At 40.1% G+C, this 22080-nt stretch overlaps 1 protein-coding gene across 3 annotated transcripts in view; it reads left to right on the top strand.

The window, feature by feature from the left end:
• The window catches only part of R3HDM1 (R3H domain containing 1), a 118735-nt gene that overhangs the window by 47587 nt on the left and 49068 nt on the right, over positions 1 to 22080 (top strand). Inside the window, exons 11-18 of one of the 3 annotated variants that reach the window (XM_067549526.1) lie at positions 6366 to 6403; positions 6486 to 6536; positions 6644 to 6870; positions 9252 to 9506; positions 13804 to 13958; positions 15517 to 15618; positions 20503 to 20766; positions 21584 to 21707. In XM_067549526.1, coding sequence (XP_067405627.1) covers positions 6366 to 6403; positions 6486 to 6536; positions 6644 to 6870; positions 9252 to 9506; positions 13804 to 13958; positions 15517 to 15618; positions 20503 to 20766; positions 21584 to 21707 — 1216 coding nt within the window. The remainder of the gene's footprint in view (positions 1 to 6365; positions 6404 to 6485; positions 6537 to 6643; positions 6871 to 9251; positions 9507 to 13803; positions 13959 to 15516; positions 15619 to 20502; positions 20767 to 21583; positions 21708 to 22080) is intronic. The other 2 variants (XM_067549524.1, XM_067549525.1) reach the window with 2 other exon arrangements.

Here is a 22080-nt window from a genome sequence, read left to right as displayed (position 1 = left end):
ATATCTCTACACCCACCCCATGCCGGGATCCCTGGTGGTCACAGCCACCAACAAAAGGGACAGACGGGAAAGTCAGCTTGACCCCTAGCATAAGGATGCAAAAAGACTCAACTTGTTTGGTTGAAAAATTTATTCCATGGCCAGCCTGCGGCTGTGAGTGGCAAACCAGCAGGCGCTGCTTAGAAGATATCACTTTAATATCTGGCAGTTGCTGGACAAGTTCGCTGACTCATTGTCCCCCTCCTCCAAACAGGAGTTCAAGGCCATCTTGGAAGAAGGGAGATTGGTCACCAGGGTATCTCTGCGAGCGGCTTCCGACGCAGCAGACTCTGCAGCCAGCATGATGGCTTTAGCGACATCTATGAGGCAGGTGTCATGGTTGCAATTCTCGGGTCTCCCGTCAGAGGTCCAGCAGTCTATTCAGAACTTCCCCTTTGATGGCACAGCCCTCTTTGCCGAGCAGACAGACTCCAGGCTACATGGCATGAAGGACTCGAGGGCTACTCTTCTAGGAGGCACTTCAAACCCCAGCATGAGCAACGTTCTGGGGATCACCCCCACAGAGATTCCTGTAAGAAGAACAATGGTTACAAAAGGCACCAGGGCTGCTTGTCATCTGTTGACCCTCGACCAGGCTCTAGACATCATAATAAGGGCAGAAAACAGGCCTTTTGAAGGCGCACCTGCGAGCGACCTACCAGTTCCATTCATGGTTCCGATTCCCCTTCTGTTTTCTTTTTGTTTAGCCAGTTTTTCCCAGCCAGGGCTACCGTAACATTGGACCAATGGGTGCTCAGCACTGTGGCTATTGATTATACTCTCCAGTTTGCCTCACTCCCGCCTTCCCACTCACCCTCCCTGTCCCTCTTCAGGGACCCCTCTCATGAGCAACTCCTCAAGCAGGCAGTCCGAGCACTCTTGCAGGTGAGTGCAGTGGAAGAGATTCCCAGAGACCTCCGAGGTCAAAGGTTTTACTCCCATTACTTCTTGATTCCAAAGGCAAAGGGAGGGCTGAGGCCTATTCTGGACTTGAGGCGCCTCAACAAGTACCTCAGAAAGCTGAAATTTTGTATGGTCTCCCTAGTCACCATCATTCCCTTTCTGGATCCTGGCGACTGGTATTTAAAGGACACCTACTTTCATATTGCAGTCTTCCCTGGTCACAGGAGGTTCCTGAGGTTTATGGTAGGAAACGGCCATTACCAATTCGCAGTGCTCCCTTTTGGCCTCTTAACTGCACCAAGGGTTTTCACCAAGTGATGATGGTGGTAGCGGCCTACCTCAAGAGGGGGGAGTGCAGGATGACTGGCTCATCAGGGGCAGGGCAAGGTCTCAGGTTCAGGCCAGCATCATAATCACCCGAAGCGTTTGTAAGGCAGTAGGCCTCCTAATAAATGAACAAAAATAGATATTAGTCCCTGTGCAAAGAATAGAATTTATGAGTGATGCTGAACTCATCCAGGGCCAAAGCATTCCTTCCAGAGGAAAGATTTCTGGCAATGGCAGATATTATAACTTGCATTTCAATTCACCCTCCTCACAACAGTGAGGGTATGCCTCAGCCTCCTGGGCCAAATGGCGGAATGCACCTGTGTGGTTCCCCATGCCAAAATGCACCTTAGATCCCTCCAGGTGGGGTTGGTGTCCATGTATTCTCCTGTCAGGCACCACCTGGACAGGATGCTCATGGTCCCCCCCCAAAATACTTATCTTCCTGGGATGGTGGTCAAGTCCAGGTCACGTCCTCTTGGGAATGCCCTACAAAGAGCCGCAGCCATTGGTAACACTAATTTCCAATGCTTTGGACCTCGGGTGGGGAGCTCACATTGGTTTCCTGAAGACCCGAGGCACTTGGGCCTCAGGGGAACTGCAGTTGCACATCAATATCATAGAGCTCAGGGCAATTCGTCTAGCCTGTGCAGTTTTTCTACCACATCTCGCCAACAAGGTGGTACAGACAATACGGCCTCTGTGTACTATATCAACAGAAAAGGTGGGGCCCGATCCCCAGCCCTGTACGAAGAGGCCATGCGTTTTGGGGACTTTTGTATCAGTCACAATATTCACCCAATAGCAGCTCATCTTCCAGGGGTCAACAACTTTTTGGCGGACCATCTCAGCAGGTCCTGCCCTCACCACAAGTGGTCCCTCCGTCCAGAGGTAGCGACTTGCATCTTCCAAAGGTGGAGCAATCCCCGACTGGACCTCTTTGCCACCACGGCCAACAGGAAGTGCCGTTGCTTCTGTTCCCATCAGTGACTCAGTGCAGGCTCCATCACCGACGCTTTTCTCCTTTTCTGGTCAGGGAACCTCCTGTACGCCTTCCTGCTGATACCTTTGATCCACAAAGTCCTCCTGAAAGTCAAGAGAGACAAGGCACGGGTCATACTTGTAGCATGAGTATTGCCCCAACAACATTGGACCAGGATGCTTTTAGAGTTGGTGGGACCCAGGAATTGGACCCTGCTGCTGTGACCGGATCTCCTGTGTCAAGATCAAGGTCACCTGCTCCACCTGGAACTGACCTCCCTTCATCTGAAGGCATGGATGCTCCATGTCTGAGTCAGGAGGAGCAAGCCTGCTCAACCTAAGTTCAGGGTGTGCTCCTGGAAAGCAGGAAGCCATTGACCAGATCGACCTATAGGGCTAAGTGAAAGTGCTTCACCTACTGGGTGACCGAATATGGCTTGTCCCCAACTGAGACATCGATCCCAACAATTTTGGAGTATCTGCTCCATCTGAAACAAGGGGGATTGGCCTTCTCATCTGTCAAGGTCCATGTAGCAGCCATATCTGCTTTCCAGACTTTAGTGGAAGGTAGAACAGTCTTTTCACACGATATGATGGTCAGGTTCTTTAAGGGATTAGAAAGGCTTTTCCCACCAATAAGGGAGCCTTCTCCTCAGCAGGACTTGAACTTGGCCCTCTCCAGAATCACCAGACCACCTTCGAACCCATGGCCTCGTGCTCCCTTACGTACCTGTCCTCGAAGGTCGCCTTCCTGGTGGCTATTACGTCTGCCAGGCGAGTGTCGGAGATCCAGGCATTAACATCAGAACCACCTACACAGTGTTTTATAAGGACGAGGTCCAACTATGCCCACACCCTGCCTTTTGCCTAAAGTAGTCTCTCATTTTCATCTTAACCAGGACATTCTCCTACCTGTGTTTTTTTTGTCACAAACCTCACAGCTCCCGCATTCTCTCGATGTGAGATGGGCCCTGGCATTTTACATTGACAGAATCAAACCTTTTCGTTGTTCAACACAACTCTTTGTGGCGGTTGCGGACTGGGTGAAGGGACTGCTGGTTTCCTCACAATGTATCTTGAAGTGGATCACGGCCTGCATCCGAGCCTGTTATGAGCAGGCCAGCATCATGCCTCTGGTGTCCTTGACAGCCCACTCAACGAGAGTGCAGGCATCATCTACAGCCTTCCAGGTGCACGTCCCCATCCAGGACGTCTGCAGGGCAGCTACTTGGTCATCGGTACATACCTTTGCGTCCCACTATGCCTTGACACAGCAAGCTTGGGAGGTTGTTGGCTTCGGGTAGAGCAATGCTTCAAGTGTCACATCCACGAACTCCTGCCTGCCTCTGGAGACACTTCTGGTGAGTCACCTAAATTGGGAATGGACATGAGCAAGCACTTGAAGAAGAAAGAATAGTTACTTACCCTGTAACTATTGTTCTTCGAGTTGTGTTGCTCGTGTCCATTCCACACCCACCTTCCTTCCCCTCAATCAGAGTTCCAGCAAGAAGGAACTGAGAGGAAAAGGGAGCCGGCAGTGCCTATATGCAGAGTGCATGTGTCTACCACAGCAGGGGGCGCTAGACCTGGCTTGTATGGGTACCACTGGGGGGGGGAAATGTTTTCCGGCACCAATGCATGTGGCATGCACACATGCCTAAATTGGGAATGGACATGAGCAGCACATCTCGAAACACAACAGTTATAAGGTAAGTAACTGTTCTTTCTTAAAGCTCAATACAGCACAAAAACCTAACCAGAAAAATACAAGCCACCAACAACTGTTTGCCCCAGTAATTCCTTAGTTCTCCAATGGAACTTGGCAGATAATTAGTCTTTTTTTTTTTTTTTTTTTAAGTTCTTTAATTTTGGTATCCTTTCATATTCTGAACCATCCATTTCCATAGAAAGCTTGAGGTTTATTGTTGTCTGTCTTTGGATATATTTAAATACATTGTAGGAGATGCAGAGGGCCAGGGTATGTCTACATAGCAAAGAAAAACCCCTGGTTGGCCTGTGCCAGCCGACTCTGGCTCACAGGGGGATTGCGCTTCAGGGCTGTTTCGTTGCTATGTGGACTTCAGGGCTCCCGCTGGAACCTTTGCTCTGGGATTCTCCCACCCTGCAGCGTCCTAGAGCCTGGAAGTCTACACAGCAGTGAAACAGCCCTGCAGCCTGAATTGGCTGGAACGGGCCAGCTGCAGGTTTTTCTTTGCTATGTAGACATATCCTGTGTGTGGCCTCAGACTCTCCTTTTAACAGGAGCATTTTCTTGTGAGCCTTATTACCTTCAGTGCTGCTTTGATGGATCGAGATATGAGCCCTGTTTGCTTCAGTGCTGCTTTGAATAGATTGAGGTGTGAGTCCTGTTTGCATCAGTGCTGCTTTGAAAAATTAAGTTGTCATGCATTGTTAAATTAGTCTTTTGTTGGTCTGTGTGTGATAAATCTAACAATGTCTTCAAAAGTCAAAACCACTAAGAGATTTGGAAGTGTTAAGCTAGAAGCACAAGGCCCCAGGCTAGGAATTCAGTCAGATAATATTTTCAGAGAACAATATTGCGAGTAAGTGACTTTCTTATTTTAAAGTTTCATCATTACATCATACAATCAATCCTTTCTCACTTTCTTTCGTAACCTTTGAAAAATTACTCTAAAATGTAAGTACATGCACAGTTGTAACAATATTTTAGCACTAAATTATATTTGCTGTAAACAGTTCTACCTTGTTCAGTTTTTTCGCCATCAGGTGTAAATTATTGTACTCAGTAAGATTTTTTTTTTTCTTAAATGGAAACTGTGTAACATAGATAACAGCTCAGTTTTTGAGGCAGTGTGATATAATGGACTGGACTTCAGACTAAATGCTCTTCTGGAAAGTGCTCAGATACAACAGTGATGCAGGCTGTATAAAAGCTGCATAGACTAGTATAGTCTGGGAGTCATGAGACTTGTCTGCTTAGATTGTAAGCTCTTCAGAGCAGAGCAGAGGCAATCACTATGTGTATATACCATACATCATAGTTTCTCAACCTGGGGGTACACGAGACAGTCAGGGGTACCCGGGGAAAAACTGAGTGAAGGGGAGGCGGCGGCAACTGCCAACTTCTGGGGAAGCCAAGCTGCAACAGCCTGCTTCCCACCCAGTCCCAGCTGGGAAGCGGGCAGCAGCTGCCACAGTCCCATGAAGCCAGGCTGCAGTCTCTCGCTTCCCGCCCTGTCACAGCTCCCAGCTGGGAAGTGAGTGGCAGCTGCCAGCTCTTGCGGGAGGCGGGCAGCAGCCACCCGCTTCCCACCAGGTCCCAGCTCCTAGATGGATGCCTGGGGCCACGCTCCTGAGTCTCACGAGCGGGGTGGCAGCCACCCGCACCCCGGCTCTGAGCTGAGGGACAGCCTCCAGCACCCCGGCTTGAACACGGGCATCAGCTCCCTGCTCACATTCCTGGGTCCTAGCTGGCATAGAAGCCTCCTCTGCCCCAGCCCGGTTTGAGTGGCAGTTGCCCACCTCCCGGACTGGCAGCCAGGCAGCAACCGCCTGCAACTTGCCCAGGTGGCAGCCCCCCCTTCCTGGCTCAAAGCCCAGTGCCCAGAAAACTTGTCAATTTCACTGCTCTAGCTGAGCAGTGAAAATGACAACTATGACTGCCCCAGATTTTACCAGTTACCTTCTTTTCCTGTCTCTCTCACCCCTTCCGCCTCTCAAATCTATGGCAAAAAATTTGGTGCAGCACTTTATATTCCCCAGCATTGACATGCCGCGCAAAGCCTCCTAGCTTTGACCAACATCACCTCTAGCCCAAGTACACACTTGAGCTGTGCACCCATGATGTAAAGGTGGTAATGCTACCCACACTAGATCTGACATCTGTCATATCATGGCCTTATATACTCAGCCCTTCTTCCAACATATGGATCACAATCTAAATATAAAATCTCGTGGAATATTGAGTGTTGGGGTACTTATTAAAGTCTTCAGAAGTTAGGGGGTATTTGCTACTTAAATGATTGAGAAACACTGCCATACATAACACAATAGGCTCTCATCTTGATTAGGGTCTCTATGCACCATTAAAGCAAATAATTAAAATTAAATTTTATTCTATACTTTTTTCTCAGTCCCTGTGTTCCCAAGAGAATTATCTAATTGACAAAAGGTAAGAGTATTCACAATTTAAATTAGTTCCTATTTACATTTTCCTAATAAATACTAAACTATCTTTTTTTAAATGTTAACAGAATCCAAGAGGAGGAAACTAATAATACACAGCAAAGGCGGCAGATATTTAGGTATTTAGTGCATTATTTTGAATCTCAAAGATGCATTTCACCTTCATTTTTCTTCCTCATTTTGAAAGTAATGCATGTGTTAAAAGTTTTTAGTTTATAAATTACAGAGTCAATAAGGAAGCTTCAGGGAGATCAGCCAACAGCCATCAGAGCAGTACTGAGAATGAGCTGAAGTACTCTGAACCCCGTCCCTGGAGCAGCACGGATTCTGATAGTTCCATCCGCAATTTGAAGCCAGCTGTAACGAAAGCCAGCAGCTTCAGTGGGATTTCAGTTCTGACAAGAGGAGATAGCTCTGGAAGCAGCAAAAGCACAGGCAAGCTGTCTAAGACAGGTATAATAAATCTGTACAAGTAAACAGTTTTATGTAGCAGCAAAGTACCGGTTTGCCTGTTAGTTAATACATAGACGTAGGGCTTAATCTTGTAACTCCTCTGTACACAGAACTCCTATTGACTGCAATGGGTGTTGCATACTGAGAGTGGCTACATGATTAGGCCCACTGTGTGTTTAACTTTGTACAGAAATAAAATTCATATTGGAAATTAAATGAAGATCTTGGACTTCTAGTTGTGAAGCCTTCAGAGGCAAGTTATAGAGGGTCTTTCCTAGCTAATGGAATTTATTCTATATCCTGTGAAAGTACATGTAAACACTTGTCAGAATAAATCAATTTGCTATTTTATGGGAGAAGAACAGAGTTACAATTCAGAAATGCTTCAGTCCAAGTTCAACAATTCTGTCAAAGCTGCATGGCAAACTCATGGGAAACTTTACATTGATATCCCTCTAATTAGAACCAATTCAGTAATAAAGCCTGTGGATTATATTAATCTTTCTTCTGGTGTTTTTAGTTGGCAGTGTTAGAAATGAAGTTTACACTTAATTCAGAGTAAAACCCAGTAATATGAACTGTCTTACTGCAGAACCCAGGGAAGATTGAACTATGTACTCATTCTACAAGATTCTGTGAGTCAGAGGTGTGCTAGCTGCTAATTTATTCTGTATCTATAAACAGCACTTTGTCTGCTTCAGAAGACCTGGGTTCAAATTCTATTGGAGTAGAAAGACGAATAAATTTGATAGCCTGTTTAGTGCATATTAGACATGTTCTAACGTGATCAGCCAATATGACACAATTGGCATTCTCTGCTCTGGAGAATTTCAGGGCTTAAACTAGAGTGAATGTAGTGGTTAAGACAATAGGTAGTGCTGTGTAGGAAAGTAAAAAGATGTGAGTGCTTTGTTTGTATTATGCCTGGCTTTAGTCAGTGCTATCTATCCTGTCTTCAGCAAGGATTCATTAAACATTTGCCTTCCCCTTAAATCCTCACTATCCTGCACCAAATATAAAAGGGAAATAAAATATATTAAAACGTATTGCAAAAACACAGGAAATATTAACATCATAAACAGAACTTCTGTATAAAATGAAGATCTGATAAACATTTCTCAACAAACAAAGTTCTGTCTTTAGTACTTTTGTATACATTTCAAAATCTGGCATAAATTTGGGCTATTTAGTTCAGCAATGACACAGCATTATCTGGTGGTGACTTTTAACAAAGTCAATTACAGTTGTACCATAATATATATCAAATACATTACAGAAAGATTTTCTTACACCCCATTAGAAGAAGAAAATAACTTGCTAAGAATGAAAACTTCAATTTTGGTTTCTGAAGGTTAGGACCCTAACTTAAAAAGATAATTATTGGTGGTGGTTGTTTCTCTGGTTTCATAGGTTGTGGTGATTTAAAGTAAATATTGGCCTAAATGTATATAACTTTAATTGAAGTCAGTATAGTTAAAGATGAGTCCAATGTCTCTACATAATCTAGAAGCTGATGCAAATGTAAGAAATCTAGAAAAGGACCTATGGGCAAGTGGAGATTGATCATAGCAATGAAATACAGTGGTTGTGGATTGGGTAATTAAATTTTTTGTGCCTCAGGTACCTCATCTGTAAAATGAAGTTAATAATTATCTTTAACTGCTTTGAGATGTATGGGTAAAAATGGGTAAAAAATGCAATACAAATATGAAGTAATCTTAAAATAGTTTAATTGATTAGTTTAATAGATTACTTAGTTTAATTGATTTTTAAACAATACATAATTTTCATCACAACATTGTTTTAAGTCTTTTCTAGATTATATAATGACTGCTGATTAAAATTTCTTATGCTTAAACAGTTACATTAATTTTCTGCACCTGCATATTATGCAACTATTATGGAAAAGGTCTAATAGAGAGTATGATGAACTGTGTATTAAAAGGGACTTTAGAAAAAGACACAAGTGCTGTTCAAAAATATTTAGACACACGTTTTAGGGGTTTCAGTGGCTGGGTATGGGGAGATTGCTTTTAGCTGCATGCTTTGGCTGCCAAAAGAACTCAGGGCCTGATTCTCCACTACCTTTCACCTTATGTAGTCATTGGTACCTGTGCAAAGTGGGTATAATATGCTACCATTTTGATTTCATAATGCTTCAAGCTCACTTTGCTCTGTTGCAAAAGACTAAAGCATGGCAGTGTAGAATTAGTCTGAGTTTACAGAAAGAAGCTTGTAATAGATGTACTCTACTCAATTCATAATTTAATATTGTAGTTACATGCAGTTATTTAAGGGTAAACTTTTAAAAATTATATATTTAAATGAGCATGATGTTTCTATCTGTAGATAAAAACAATTTCTCATTACTCCTTTCCTAGGTTCAGAGTCTTCTAGTAGTGTAGGGTCATCCACGGGTTCTCTTTCTCACACCCAGCAGCCTCTTCCAGTCACAGCTCTAAGCCAGCCTTCTCATGGCACACCTGCTGTCTATCCAACTGTCAGCACTAGTAAATCTTTTTCCTTTGATGGTGGCATAAGTGGGCAAGTGACACCTACTAGCACTAGCTTCTTTTTGCTTCCCTTGGAAGCGGCAGGCATACCACCTGGCAGTATTCTGATCAACCCTCAAACAGGTTGGTATCCAGTTGTGGATGTTTTTATTATGGTTTAGAACTTTAAAATATTGTGTAAATCGTTTAACTTGTGAGTGTACCGTAATGTTGTCTTTTCCTTTCTTTTCCCCCAACTTTTGTAGTGTCATATGTTTTTAATGTTTGCTCTATGCACTTAATATAAATATTGTTCTGATATGTAAGTATATAATCTAAAAAGCAAACTTTTTCCGTGTCAAATGTTTTTCTCTGCTTTTCAGAATTTTAGTTCATATGTGGTATTTTTAACTGATAATTCACATAATGAATATGAAAATCTTTTATGCTGCTTTCTTAACAGTAGCCTAATTTAAGTCTATACTTTTTTATTAGTTTGTTTTTAGTCTTTTCCATGGTACTTGTATAAGAAAGTAGATAATCCCAGCTTTAATTTGCTGATTTTGATGTATTTATGTTTAGCATCCACAACTTTGATTACATCACAAAGCACATTAATTTCATTGTATGTTTTTGACAAACAGTTGGTATAAGTAGAGGTTGAAAGAAATGTTAGATTACACTTAGACATGATAACATGGTGGTGGTCTGGTATAGGAGTAGCATCATATTGCCATCTTAATGAGTGAATGGAGAATGTTTACCTCACAGAAGTAGGGATGGGAGGAAACTTACAGATACCAGACTGGATTAGCCTACAGGTTACATAAGCTAAGTCTATGTCTGGGGAACTAACAAAAAAAGTTCAGCAGTACTGTATTATACATGTTTAATATATTGTTTGTAATGCATCTTAATATTTGGGAGAGCTTTTTATGTAATGGAAGTTAGTATAAACAAAGGGTTCTTTGATCATTTTTAAATTCTAGAGAAGAAAATATTTGGAGATATCTTTCCTATCAAGCTACAGCCCTATTGTATTAATAATTGTAATACATGGCAAGTTACATGTTTTTTAATTGTTTTTTGTGTCATCAGTGTACTTTTTTGTTTGTTTCAAGGGAATTTGTGGGTGGGGTAGAAGAGCTAAATTATTTCACTTTTGAAACTGTAGTTTTGTACTCAGCTAGAAAAATCCATTGTTTTTCAGTCCTGACTTTTTTTTTTCCCCTTAAAATAAATCCTGTGCTAATATGGTAAGCCATATTAGAGAAAAAGTTTTACATTCATGGTTCTGTTGGTACATGTACCAGTTACTTCCGTGTTACTCCATACATGCCTTACAGAAGGAATGGCTAAAGCCCAGCTGTGCTATAAACTGACAAACTAGTACCCAGAAATAACATGTTTCCCAGCTGCTTATTGTACACTGAAGGTGGCTTATTTGGTATTTTAGGGTTGGGGACAGCACTGTAGATTTTCCTGGTCTAGTCATAAAACAACAGTTATATAGTTGATAGGTGGATGTCCCATAATCCTGTTGACCATCTTATGCCACAGTCACTGTCATAGCAATGTGAAGCACTCTCACCAGAAAATTAAGAACTTTAGGCTGATTCTATACTGGAGTTAAAACAGTCTTAGCCTGAGCTATGAGGAAACAGGCTTCTTGCTAGCAAAGTAAGGATCATTTCCCTGCCCAGGTTTTGACTAACATAATTTGAATTATAGTGTAGCTAAGGTATAATAATGTCTTTGTTAGCCTACATTCCTGTTATCTCATGTCTCAAATTTACTAAAATTAGCTGTCCTGTATGCACCAGGTTTAATAACTATAAGTTTTCAGAGTAATCACTCAATTGGACAAATACTGCATCTTTAAAGAAATATCATCAATTTGAAAATCCTATTTGCATCGAATTATTACATTTACTGGTATAAATAATCCATAAAACTTTAATTTAAAGAGAAAAATGTTTTCTCCTTTTTCCAGTTTGTTTACTTTGTGTTTGACAATATTTTGTGTGTGATCAGTTTCACTTTTTGCCCCTGTATTGTTAAGTTAGTTTTTCTATGTTTTTGTTTGTGGGTCTTCCACATAGCAATTGGAGGCTGAAAAACCTTGTTTGCTTGTTTGTTTATTTATTTTTAAGTGATTTGTAAAACCCCAAGAGTTGGACTTAACAGCAGGTACCTGAACTACTTTTAACACACTTTACAAAACTGTCTTGATTTCAAATAGTGTGTCCCTTTAATTACATATTTATACTGTGCTCAGTCATTAATTTTGCTTTTGTTATAGGAGGCCTGTCTGATAAGTTTTTTCAGGAAAGGACTCTTCAGAAGCAATGGCTGAATGAAATTAATACCCTTCCAGAACAGCATGAATGTCAGCAACATTTCTGTTCAAATGAGTTCCCAGATTATAACCAATATCAATGGGCAGTTAGCAAAGAAGTGATGGCTCTTCTAGCTCTGCCTTTTCCTATGAGTCAGAGAGGTTCAAAGAGCACAGGTTAAGTTCTCACTCTCCCTGACAGTGATTTCTGCAGACTCAGCAGTGTGAGAGTGTCATTGTGTCTCCTCTCTCTTCCCAGTCAGTCAAAGAAGGCTCTTTCCCCATTTCTCTCTCCCTTAGTCACAGTGGGGGGAGTAAGAATAATCTTAGTGAGCCTAGAAAATGCGGGGGGGGGGGAGTGAAAAATCTTTGTCTCCCTAAATCTGTGAAGAATATCTCCATGGATCCCTAGTCCCTGAGGTTGAAGAAGTATTAAGGCAAATCAAATCTAGTTGGAACATATCAAATCAATGGGCCCAATCTTAAAATACATCTACACTTGAAGATGGGGTTGTGATTCCCAGTTCAAGTAGACATACGCATGCTAGCTTTCATCAAGCTAGCGTGTTAAAAATAATAATGTGGCCAGGGTAGCATGGACACTGGTAGCATGGGTTAGCCGCCCTAAGTACAAATCTACCTGAACCCCATGGATACATACTCGGGACAGCTAACCTGTGCCGCTGCTCATTGCTGCCCATTCTACTGCAGTTACACTACTATTTTTAACATGCTAGCTCAATGAGAGTTAGCACAAGTATGTCTACTCAAGATGGGTAACAGACCCCCAGCTCCAAGTGTGGACATAGCCTTAGACTGAACATTGGGCCCTTTCCACATCCCTCCATTTTGCAAACCTCTCTAGTCTATTTGAGCTGTGTTGTTTGGTCTCCTTAATCTAGCTTCTATCTTATACCCCTCACTGAAATATCCTCATGTGGGAGCTAAATGTCTACCCTTGTAGGAATGTGACCTAGTCAGCAGGCAAAACTGAAAAGATTTCATTAGCATACAAACGTACAGGTGTAAGCACCACTGCCAAGGCTATATAGAACTGCTGAGAATTTCTTGTGACCAAACTAGCATGGCTCAGGCTGATGAAGGGCAATCAGACAGGAAGTTGGCTCTCAGTCCCTCATCTTTAAAAGGAAATTCTCGGGTTAAATTTCTTTTAAAAAATAAAAATTGTTACTAATAAAACCATAGATCATGATGAAAAGTTAAAATCTAGTTTTATTTTTCTCCTTTTTGTTTTTTACTGTTCTTTCCTTTTTGCATCTTGCTGAACTCAGACATTGAAATCAGTCATTTTCACTATTATTTATAGTCAGTTTTTTAATTATTTTCACTTTTTGATTCTCTTAGCAGAGTGCCACAATGTTGGTGATGCCAATATTGCATGAGAATATAATATTAAATGTCAGTTCAATTGAAAGTTAAAGTAAATTCACTTTAGGGAGGATGGCTCTTTAAAAGATTCTTAATGACAATTTATAGCAATGCAATTATAACTACAGTTTTACAGAGCGAGAAATAATTTCTCTTTTTACATTACTGTACATCTTGGCTGGTGTTTTAATTGATAAGGGAACCACATTTAAATTGCTTCTTAAAGATATGAGGAGAGGAAAACTGTTTTTTATGAATTTTTCTTCTTGTTACACTTTTTTTTAGTCCATATAATTGCAAAAGAGCTTTCGAGACTTCCAAATTTGCACAGAAACTTACATGTGGTGGATCTTTACAAAAACACAGAACCACCCTTTCGAGACTGATACAAATAAATATTTGCCATCCTTTTTAGTCCATAAATTTGGGAAATGACTAGCTTTTTTTCTGGACATGATCACTATTACCACAGAAGTTTATGGGTTTTTCATTACAAATAATCTTCCAAATGAGGCCTTTGGTAATTGCCATTCTAATTGTAATGGCAAGCATTTAGTAACATAATAAAAATTTGGTATATAATACAGCAGTTCTCATGTAATATTATCAGATTTTATTTTTGACATTGTCTGATTTAAATAAATTGATCTCTAAATAACCTAAATACGTAAATAATGTGTCTCTATTTTATTTTATTTTTTCTCCACACTGTAGGTCAGCCATTCATTAACCCAGATGGCACTCCTGTTGTGTATAATCCTCCTATGCTTCAGCAACCTGTTAGGACCCAAGTGCCTGGATCTCCACAGCAACCACCTCCTCCCCCACCACCACAGCAGCAGCCAGCAGCTAATCACATCCTATCACAGGTGCACATGTCAAATACATGATGCTCGACTGAGCAGTCTTGCCATCTGATAATAAGAAAATAGTAGAGTGATTTTTGTGGAATTTGTTGAAAGAGAAGCATTAGCTGGCCACATACGTGTAACTGGATATTCTTTTTAATCACCAGACCTGCCAGTCTTCCAGACGACGTGACAGGGCAGTCACGTTTTCCTAAAACACATAGAAAGCAGAAAGATGAACTGTCAAGGTTCTGATATCAAGGATGTAGCAAGCATCGCAACCTTATTAGCACCGCTGCTACTGCTTAGCAGAATGAAAGTAACTGAACCAGGGCTCAAATGGTAAACATTTAACAAGGGCCGAACTCTCTCTCCCTTCTGCCCTCTCCCTATGCTGTGTGTTAGACTAATTACTTCCTTTTAACATGTAGAGCTGCATTCCCTCTCTCTTCCAGTCCCTGTCCCAAATCTCTTCACTTAAGTCATGAAATGGCCTCATGACACTTTCAGAGGATTAACTTGTACATTTCATAGTAATGTATAACAGCACTGAAGAACTGAATCTGTTTTAACCTCCTATTCTTCTGTTAGAGGAGGCTATTAGACCACTTCATGGCTGACCCAAACCCCCACAAAATAGTCCTATTTTTACAGCAGCGATTCCAGGCACTAAGTGCAGGCTCTTGCCTCGTCAGCCTTAGGTAGTGACACACAACCTTGCTCAATTTTACCTTCACCTTCATCTTGGTCTATTTTCCTTGTGTTACATCCTCTGTCCTGTGGTATCCACTTACGCTACAGCTTAAATTCTGCAGCCTACAGAGTTAAGTCTTCTTGAAACTTCTCAGGCTCATCTGTACTCCCTATTACCAGCATGGGATGTACAAGAGCAGTACAGCATGCACATTTTTTCTTTCCTTCTCCCAAGATTTCTGAATGCCTTCTCCATAATAATCCCAGCCTCTGCAGCTTACTGCTGTAATACAATAATCTTGCATTAAAGACATATCTTTTTCTAAGAATTTGAGTTGCCAAAACCCTTTTCCATATTTACAAAATATATTAGTTACATATGGCAAATGTTGGTGGTAGACCTTTGGTATTTTTAGTGCCCTTACTATACTTATAAGACTTTAGGAGTGGTAAATTCAGTTGTACTTCAAAATGCATTTTCTGCTCAATAATAAAATGGCATGTTTTGATTTGTTTTTAGTACTTGCTTAGTTCTGGATTTAAAAACTGAAACGTATTTAAAATGCATATACATACTTACTTCATTACTTTAAAACAAAAATGGTTGAAGTATAACTATTGAAAATAGCAAAATGATCCGTGTTTAAATTATACTAGTTTGCTGCTTTGTCATATTGTTTACTATATAATAATTATAAGCAAAATGCCCCTCTTGATAGGAGATGAATATATGGAAAACACATTAGTTCTTACTGTATGAAGTTTTCCCATTTTCTCTAAAATTATATTGTCTTATGCTATAGCATAATTTCTCAATTTACTCAATTTTTTTCCCATTTTTCTTGTTCTGTGGTATTAACCTTGTTTATAAAACTTACTTCTTCAGCCTATCCGGTCTCTGCAATCTTCTTCACAGCCTGTTCAATACTCGGCAGTCTCTTATCCACCCCCGCTCCTGCCAGTCTCATCTACCCAGCAGTATACTGTGGTACTATATCTTCTATTCATCTCTTCTCTGCATGGGTCAATCTTTAGTGGATGTTGAAGTTTGATTAGTTTGTGAGTGGGTGTGTTTAACACAAACATTGACTGGCTGCAAGGTCAACTGCAGTAAAATATTGCTCAAAGGGAAAACCAGTTCCTAAGATCCTGGCACATTATATGATGTTTGAGGACAATGTATACAAGGGAAGTTTTGTTTTTTTCTTTCTCAAAAGTACTTCACTGCTGTTGCCCCCATAGCCAGTCAATATTTATTTTATTATACCCCTTGATTTTTCTCTCTTTCTTCCCCTCCTTCTCAGATGTTGCTTTCTCTGTTTGCTTTCCCTCCCTCAGCCACCCAAATCTCTTTCCCCCTTTGTTGTTTTTGTATGGTGCCTTGTTCAGCCCCCGTGCCAGAGCAGAAGAAAGAGCTCCACTGTGCCTCATTTTCCCCCCCCCCCCAGTATCCTTGCCCAATGAAAAGGGGAGTTCAAGGTGTTCTGTCAAGTGTGCACTGGCTAGCTTTCCTTACCAGCATAGCCTTTTCAGATGCCAGCCCTGAGATTGTGTGGCCTAGAGTGTTAGGGTTTCACTGAAGGTGAGTGAGCAGGTATGGCTCTCTTGATACCAAAACTAAGGAATGAAATTGACTGGCAAGCAAGTGAACCAGAGCTGGGGGCTCCAGATATTTTGTAGGATACTACTCTGAAGTCTGTTAGTCAAAACAAGGGAAATTCACTGAAATGGCACCAAATAAGTTTAGTAACATTCAGTTTTTTAAAAAAAACTAGGGGTGTTACCCTATATATTAGGGTATGACTATATATAATTATGTGACATACAGTGTATGTGAAATGTATTAAATACTATTGTGTGTATACTTAATAAGCATAGATATGTATTTATATTGGTGGTGGTGTTACCTGGGGTTCTGCCAACCCAAAGCTTTTGGTAGCTTTACTCTGTGTGAGGTGGTATCAGGAAATAAATCAAATGGAGACACCGCCGTCCAGCTGATAGATGGACTGGTAGAAAAAGTACAACACGAGTGCTCTTAATCTTACTTTAAAGCTATACTTTACTTAGGCTCAAGCACTTACACACATCCACAACAGGTTAGTAAAACTCTCCCAATCCTCAGTAATTACTGAAGTTTGGGGCGGCTTTTAAGTGGAAACAGCAACGGCTTTCCGACTGGCCTGATCTTTCAGCTGTCATTGGAGGATCCCGAAGTTGTGTCCAAGAAGAGATCCCAAATAGTCCAAACCTCTCCCCCCTATTTATCCTTATTAGTAGACAATAACATGTCAAGGCAAACACTTGTTGGGGAAGCAGTTTCAAAAGCTAATCAAGAGGATGCCACAGAATACTAATTAACTAGATGTGTTCCTGACAAATCTGCATGTCTTGAGGCCTGGACAAACATCTCCCAGAGGGCATGCATAAATAAGCTTTTTGGTCTTTTACACCGATCCAGGCACATCCACCAGAGTACCAGGGAGGCGTGCAGGGTCAGGCAAAGGCTGAGCAAGAGGCTCCCTTCCTGTGATCGCCCAAACCCTTCCCCTCCTGACTTAGTCATGCCAAGGCTATACAAGCTTACAGAGAAGCCTACTGATTTTGGCTTCTGTTAGCAACAAATATGATGATCAATATTATTACACTATCAAGTGGTCCCTGTCCCTTTTTACTGGTCTATCAAAATCTCCCCATACAGTTGGGGGATATAGTCTCTGATAAATTTACCAGAATGAGATTGAAACAGTGATTGTTCATTCAAGTACACTAATAAAAGCAGGATGATGTAAACTATATATTTTTGTTTTAAATCTCCATATACAGTTCTAGATTTGGCTGCTGTTAGTATTCTTCACATTCTTAATTTTTCACCTAACCTTTAAACAGTAGCTTCTTACTCACTGTTTTTAAAATCTTTTTCTATTTTTTATACTCCCCTCATGTTATGCAGCCATCTTTCACCTGGGAACCCTTTTACTGGCATTGATGTTCTCAGGTTTCCACTGTCTTTTTCTTTTCCCCGTACCCTGGGTGTGGTCCCCACCCCACACAGTCAAGTTAGGAGACCTTTGGCTGTTGTCTTGTAGGTCAGCCTCATGCTGATTGGTTTATATTTTGTACAGCACTTTGAATTTGTAAAGCACTGTCTAAAGGATTATCATTGCCTCTAAAGTCAGGGAGAGATTCATCAAAACATTACAAGTGGCTTTTTCCATTCAGACTGAGTGTTTTTATCCCTGCTGTATTTCAAGTGCTAAACCTCTCCTTTACTGTACCTGAAAGCTTGTGGGTGGGCTCACTGCTTACAGAAAGTGTCAGTAATCAGTCATCATTCACTGTCATTGAAAATAATATGAATGGGACAAAAACTTTTTCAGCACTGATGCAAAAAGTGCTCTTTAGATTTTGCAGAAGCACAGAGTGAATTAAAATAATGTATCCCATCCATATAAACAATAAATTGTTTTCAACATTGGTTCAGGTAAACCCATTGCTGACAAGTATTGTCAGCAACAGATCTATTTGTGAGCATGGAGCCAGGCCTTTGAATTTGCAGTCATGTATATTGCAAAGTGCTTTACCAGCGTTAAGCCTAAGAGATAAGTATGTATTACTTCACCAGTTTAACAGGGAAATCAAAACATGACAGGGGATGTCACTTGTCCAAGGCCAGAATCTGAATGATTCTGAATCTCTCATCTGAATGAGAGCCTGGGTTAGAACTTAAGGCTTCCTGGCTCCCAGACCTCTGCTTTCTCATCCTAATTCATGTTTCTATTATCCAATAACTACCTACTTTTAGTTTATTTGTAGATTTATATATAGCTAATGTTTTGATCAATAATGCTGGAATATCACAAAATCACATGGATCTAATAAAGAATGTTCGTATTCATCTTACTTCATTAAGCTGTGTATAAATAAAATCACTTGATTAATTACTGTTACCTATATTGGGGTATACAGATTTGAAGGAAGAAAAAAATTGCACTCTGAATTTTTTGATTGTTTCATCAGTTTTATTCCATCAGTTTGATTTATGTTTAGACATTATTAAAGCAGAGACAGGTGAGGCTCAGTGGAGGTTAATAATGGAAACAAAGAATTCACCTCTAGATCGCTGATTCAAATGCAGGCCACTCTGATAGTATCTTAAATTTGGTACTGTCTGATGCCTACTCATTCAGCACAGTGAAATGGATTAATGGTCTCAGTCAAGAATCTAAATGATAGGTGTCTATAGCTCATAAAAAACAGTAATGTTTTTTTTCCCTTTATTGGTAGTATCATCAGAAAGACAGCAGGTTGAATGGCCTATGAGGATTCAACTACTATATCATCTCTGTAGGGTGAACTCTCCACCTCAAAGTTTAGGCATATAGTCAGGGTAATGGAAATAACTTGCATTGCCTCAGCCTTCTCTGTATTAGTCTGGTGGATAAATATAAGAATTCATGTTTGTCTCTTTATGAACACCAACTTTCTTCTATATTATATATTTTAAAAAGCAGACATTGAGATGTAGTATCTAAAAACCGAGGGCTAAGCTGGATAGTTGAATCTTTAGGACATAAGTCAATGTACTAAAAGACAAAAATAGCTTAAAGTGGCAAATAAAAAGCTAAAAATTCACTTTGTAAAATATTACAAATAATTTTCTTAAGTGCAATTGAAGACGGCTAGTGGTTTCATTAGACATTCAGTATCCTCAGCAATGAGAAGAAAATATTTTACCATGTTTCACAGGACGTAGTTCTGCAAAATCTAGAAGTCAGGAAAAGTAAAGAAAATATCTGTATGAAATGCAGATGGTTTTCCAAAAACTTTATTTCCTTAGCAGGGTGTGAAGAGTGTACATAGCAGCCATATGATCTTCCTCAGGGCAAACTAAGGAGGACCAAATGGCCATAATATAACTGTGGCATGGTATCCTGTGTGTTCCACTGCCTTTTGGAAAGTCCAGATTTAAAGTGTGAATTGAAGCTTACTGGTTAGCAAAAGATACAATACTAATGATTACCCATTGTTACCCAATGATTACCCAATGATAGCTATATCACAGTTAAATGGTACACCAAATACAGCTGCTGGTAGCCATGAGTACTACTTCCAAGCCCTACAAACTGGGGAAAAAGTGCCTGGGATTACAATAATGAAGGACTCAGAATATCATTGGGCACAATTCTCACAAACCGAGTCACAATAGGCCCCAGTCTTTGACTGGGGTTTGTAGATGTTATCATAAACAAATAACACTATAACATGGACTCGCGCAGAACTGAACATCTGTGCCTATTTTTAGGATTAACATTTGATCTTGGTATCTCATTAGCAGTACTACATAAAATTAGACTAATGGACACTCATACAAAGACTAGTAGCATCATCAACTCAACTCTTTAGAAAATCATTTTTTTCTTAAATATGACGATGCTGTATGCATCCTGTTTTGATTAGAGTTAAACATTTTCACTTCCCCTTTGGAATTAGATCTGAAAAGTTATTGACATACTTTAAATTATTTGATTCTAATTAATTTAAATTCTATATTTAACCCTTATGAAAGGTAGCATCCCTTTATGAAAGAAAATCTGTTTCTAGCATCAGATGTTAAACCTTTTAAATTTCTCTGCATTTGTGTGTAACTTCTCCACAATTAACCTTAATAATTACTACACTGTTCTTACTACACTGCTCTATTTCTGTTCTGAAGCTTGCCTTGTCATTCTTTTTTAGTATTTTAATATATGGTAATTGCACAGGTGCATGTTTTAATTTTTCACTTACTGAAGAATTTACCTAGCAACTATACTCTACTGTTCCCTGTTTGAACATTTGTGAATATAAATGTTATCATTTTTTTTTATAGCAAGACAACCTAGGATCACAATTTAGCCATATGAGTCTTGCACGCCAGCCATCTGCTGATGGTGCTGATCCTCATGCCACCATGTTCCAGTCCACTGTAGTCCTTCAGGCCCCCCAACAATCTGGCTATATCATAGCAACAGCCCCACCTCTGACACAACCGCAAGGCCAACCAGTTCCTACTCCCAGCTACTCTGCATCTAGCCATCCTATCAACCAGCAAGTGCTGCAACAACAGGGATACATGCAGCAACCTCTACCACAGGTACAAAGGCTTTATCTTTTCTTCTCTGAGAATTATTTAAAAGGTTTTCCTTGACACCATTAATGAACATTTTATATTTCAATGGACTTAGTTAGTAAATTTGGTTTTCTTACTTCTGTGGTTTGAACTCAGTAGCTTCTGTTTACTTGGGGAATAAGCAGTCATCCAAACTTCATGTCTGGAACCATTAATTCCTAAAGACTTAGAAAATTAGAGCTTAGGAAGCACATAATATCATTAATAGTGAGATTTTTAAATTAAATATAACCACATTTAACCTAAACAAATATAGTCTCATGCGCTGTGCCTATTTTATTTGCTCAGTTTTAAAGAGACCTTCCAGTGTGTCTACATTTAAAATATTTACAATGAAGACTGGCCTAGGAATCCTAATCATCATCTTTTTCTTTAATCCCCCTATTTCGGTGCTGAGAAACTGAAACAAAGTAGCTACTTATTTTGGTATGACCCAAAGAAAATAGCGAGAGCTTCCTCTGCTTTTACCATTGTAGCAGCTAACACACATTGTCCTCAGACCTTTTTCAAGAATGTATTGGAGTTTATTGATGAGACTTGCATAAGGACAGTAGTAAACAAAACGGAGTTGTCTGGAAATAGAGCAAAATACTCTTACTAAATGGAAGATAAAATTGAAATTGAGTATTTTTAATCTCTTAAGTATTTGAAACTTTTATTAAGTTACACTGTTTTTCTCTAAATTGCCTTTATCATATGATTTTTTTCATCATTCAATGTTTTGCTCTCTGCCTTTTATAAACCTAAAAATGTGAATCTCCAAAATGTTGCTCCTTTTTAGATTCCATCTTGTTATTGTGCTCCAGGCCAGTATCCACACTCCAGTCAACAATATCGTCCAGCTACTTCTGTCCATTACAACACCCAGCAAAACCCACCACTGCCGCAACCTGCACAGCAGGCAGGTTTGTAGAATTTTTTCACTACATCATGTGCTTATGGGCATTAAAGGAAACTGTTGGTACTCTCAGATACTGAAGTCTCAGTAAAGCAACATCTACTAGTGGTGAAGAAGTATCTTTCAATTTGTAGAAATTGGTAGCAGTCCCAATGTGAAGAATTGTGATACTTCTTTAAATGGGGCACGTGGTTGTTAGTTGAAATTATTATAGTCTCCTTTGTGTCAGGATGGATTGATTTAAATCAGGGGGGAAGCCACAATTTAAATAATCAGTTGTAATCAACTTTTCCATTTGTACTTCAGTGGTTTTCTAGAGAAAGGTGCATTTATATTTGTTGATGCAACCATAAAAGGTTGTTGATTTACAACTAAGTAGT

The sequence above is a fragment of the Emydura macquarii genome, unplaced genomic scaffold (genome assembly GCF_026122565.2).
Source record: "Emydura macquarii macquarii isolate MOO-44397 ecotype Brisbane River unplaced genomic scaffold, CSIRO-AGI_Emac_v2 contig_1253, whole genome shotgun sequence".
NCBI lineage: Eukaryota > Metazoa > Chordata > Testudines > Chelidae > Emydura > Emydura macquarii.
The sequence above is the reverse complement of the archived record's forward strand: the minus strand, read 5'-3'. Positions and strand labels throughout refer to the sequence as shown.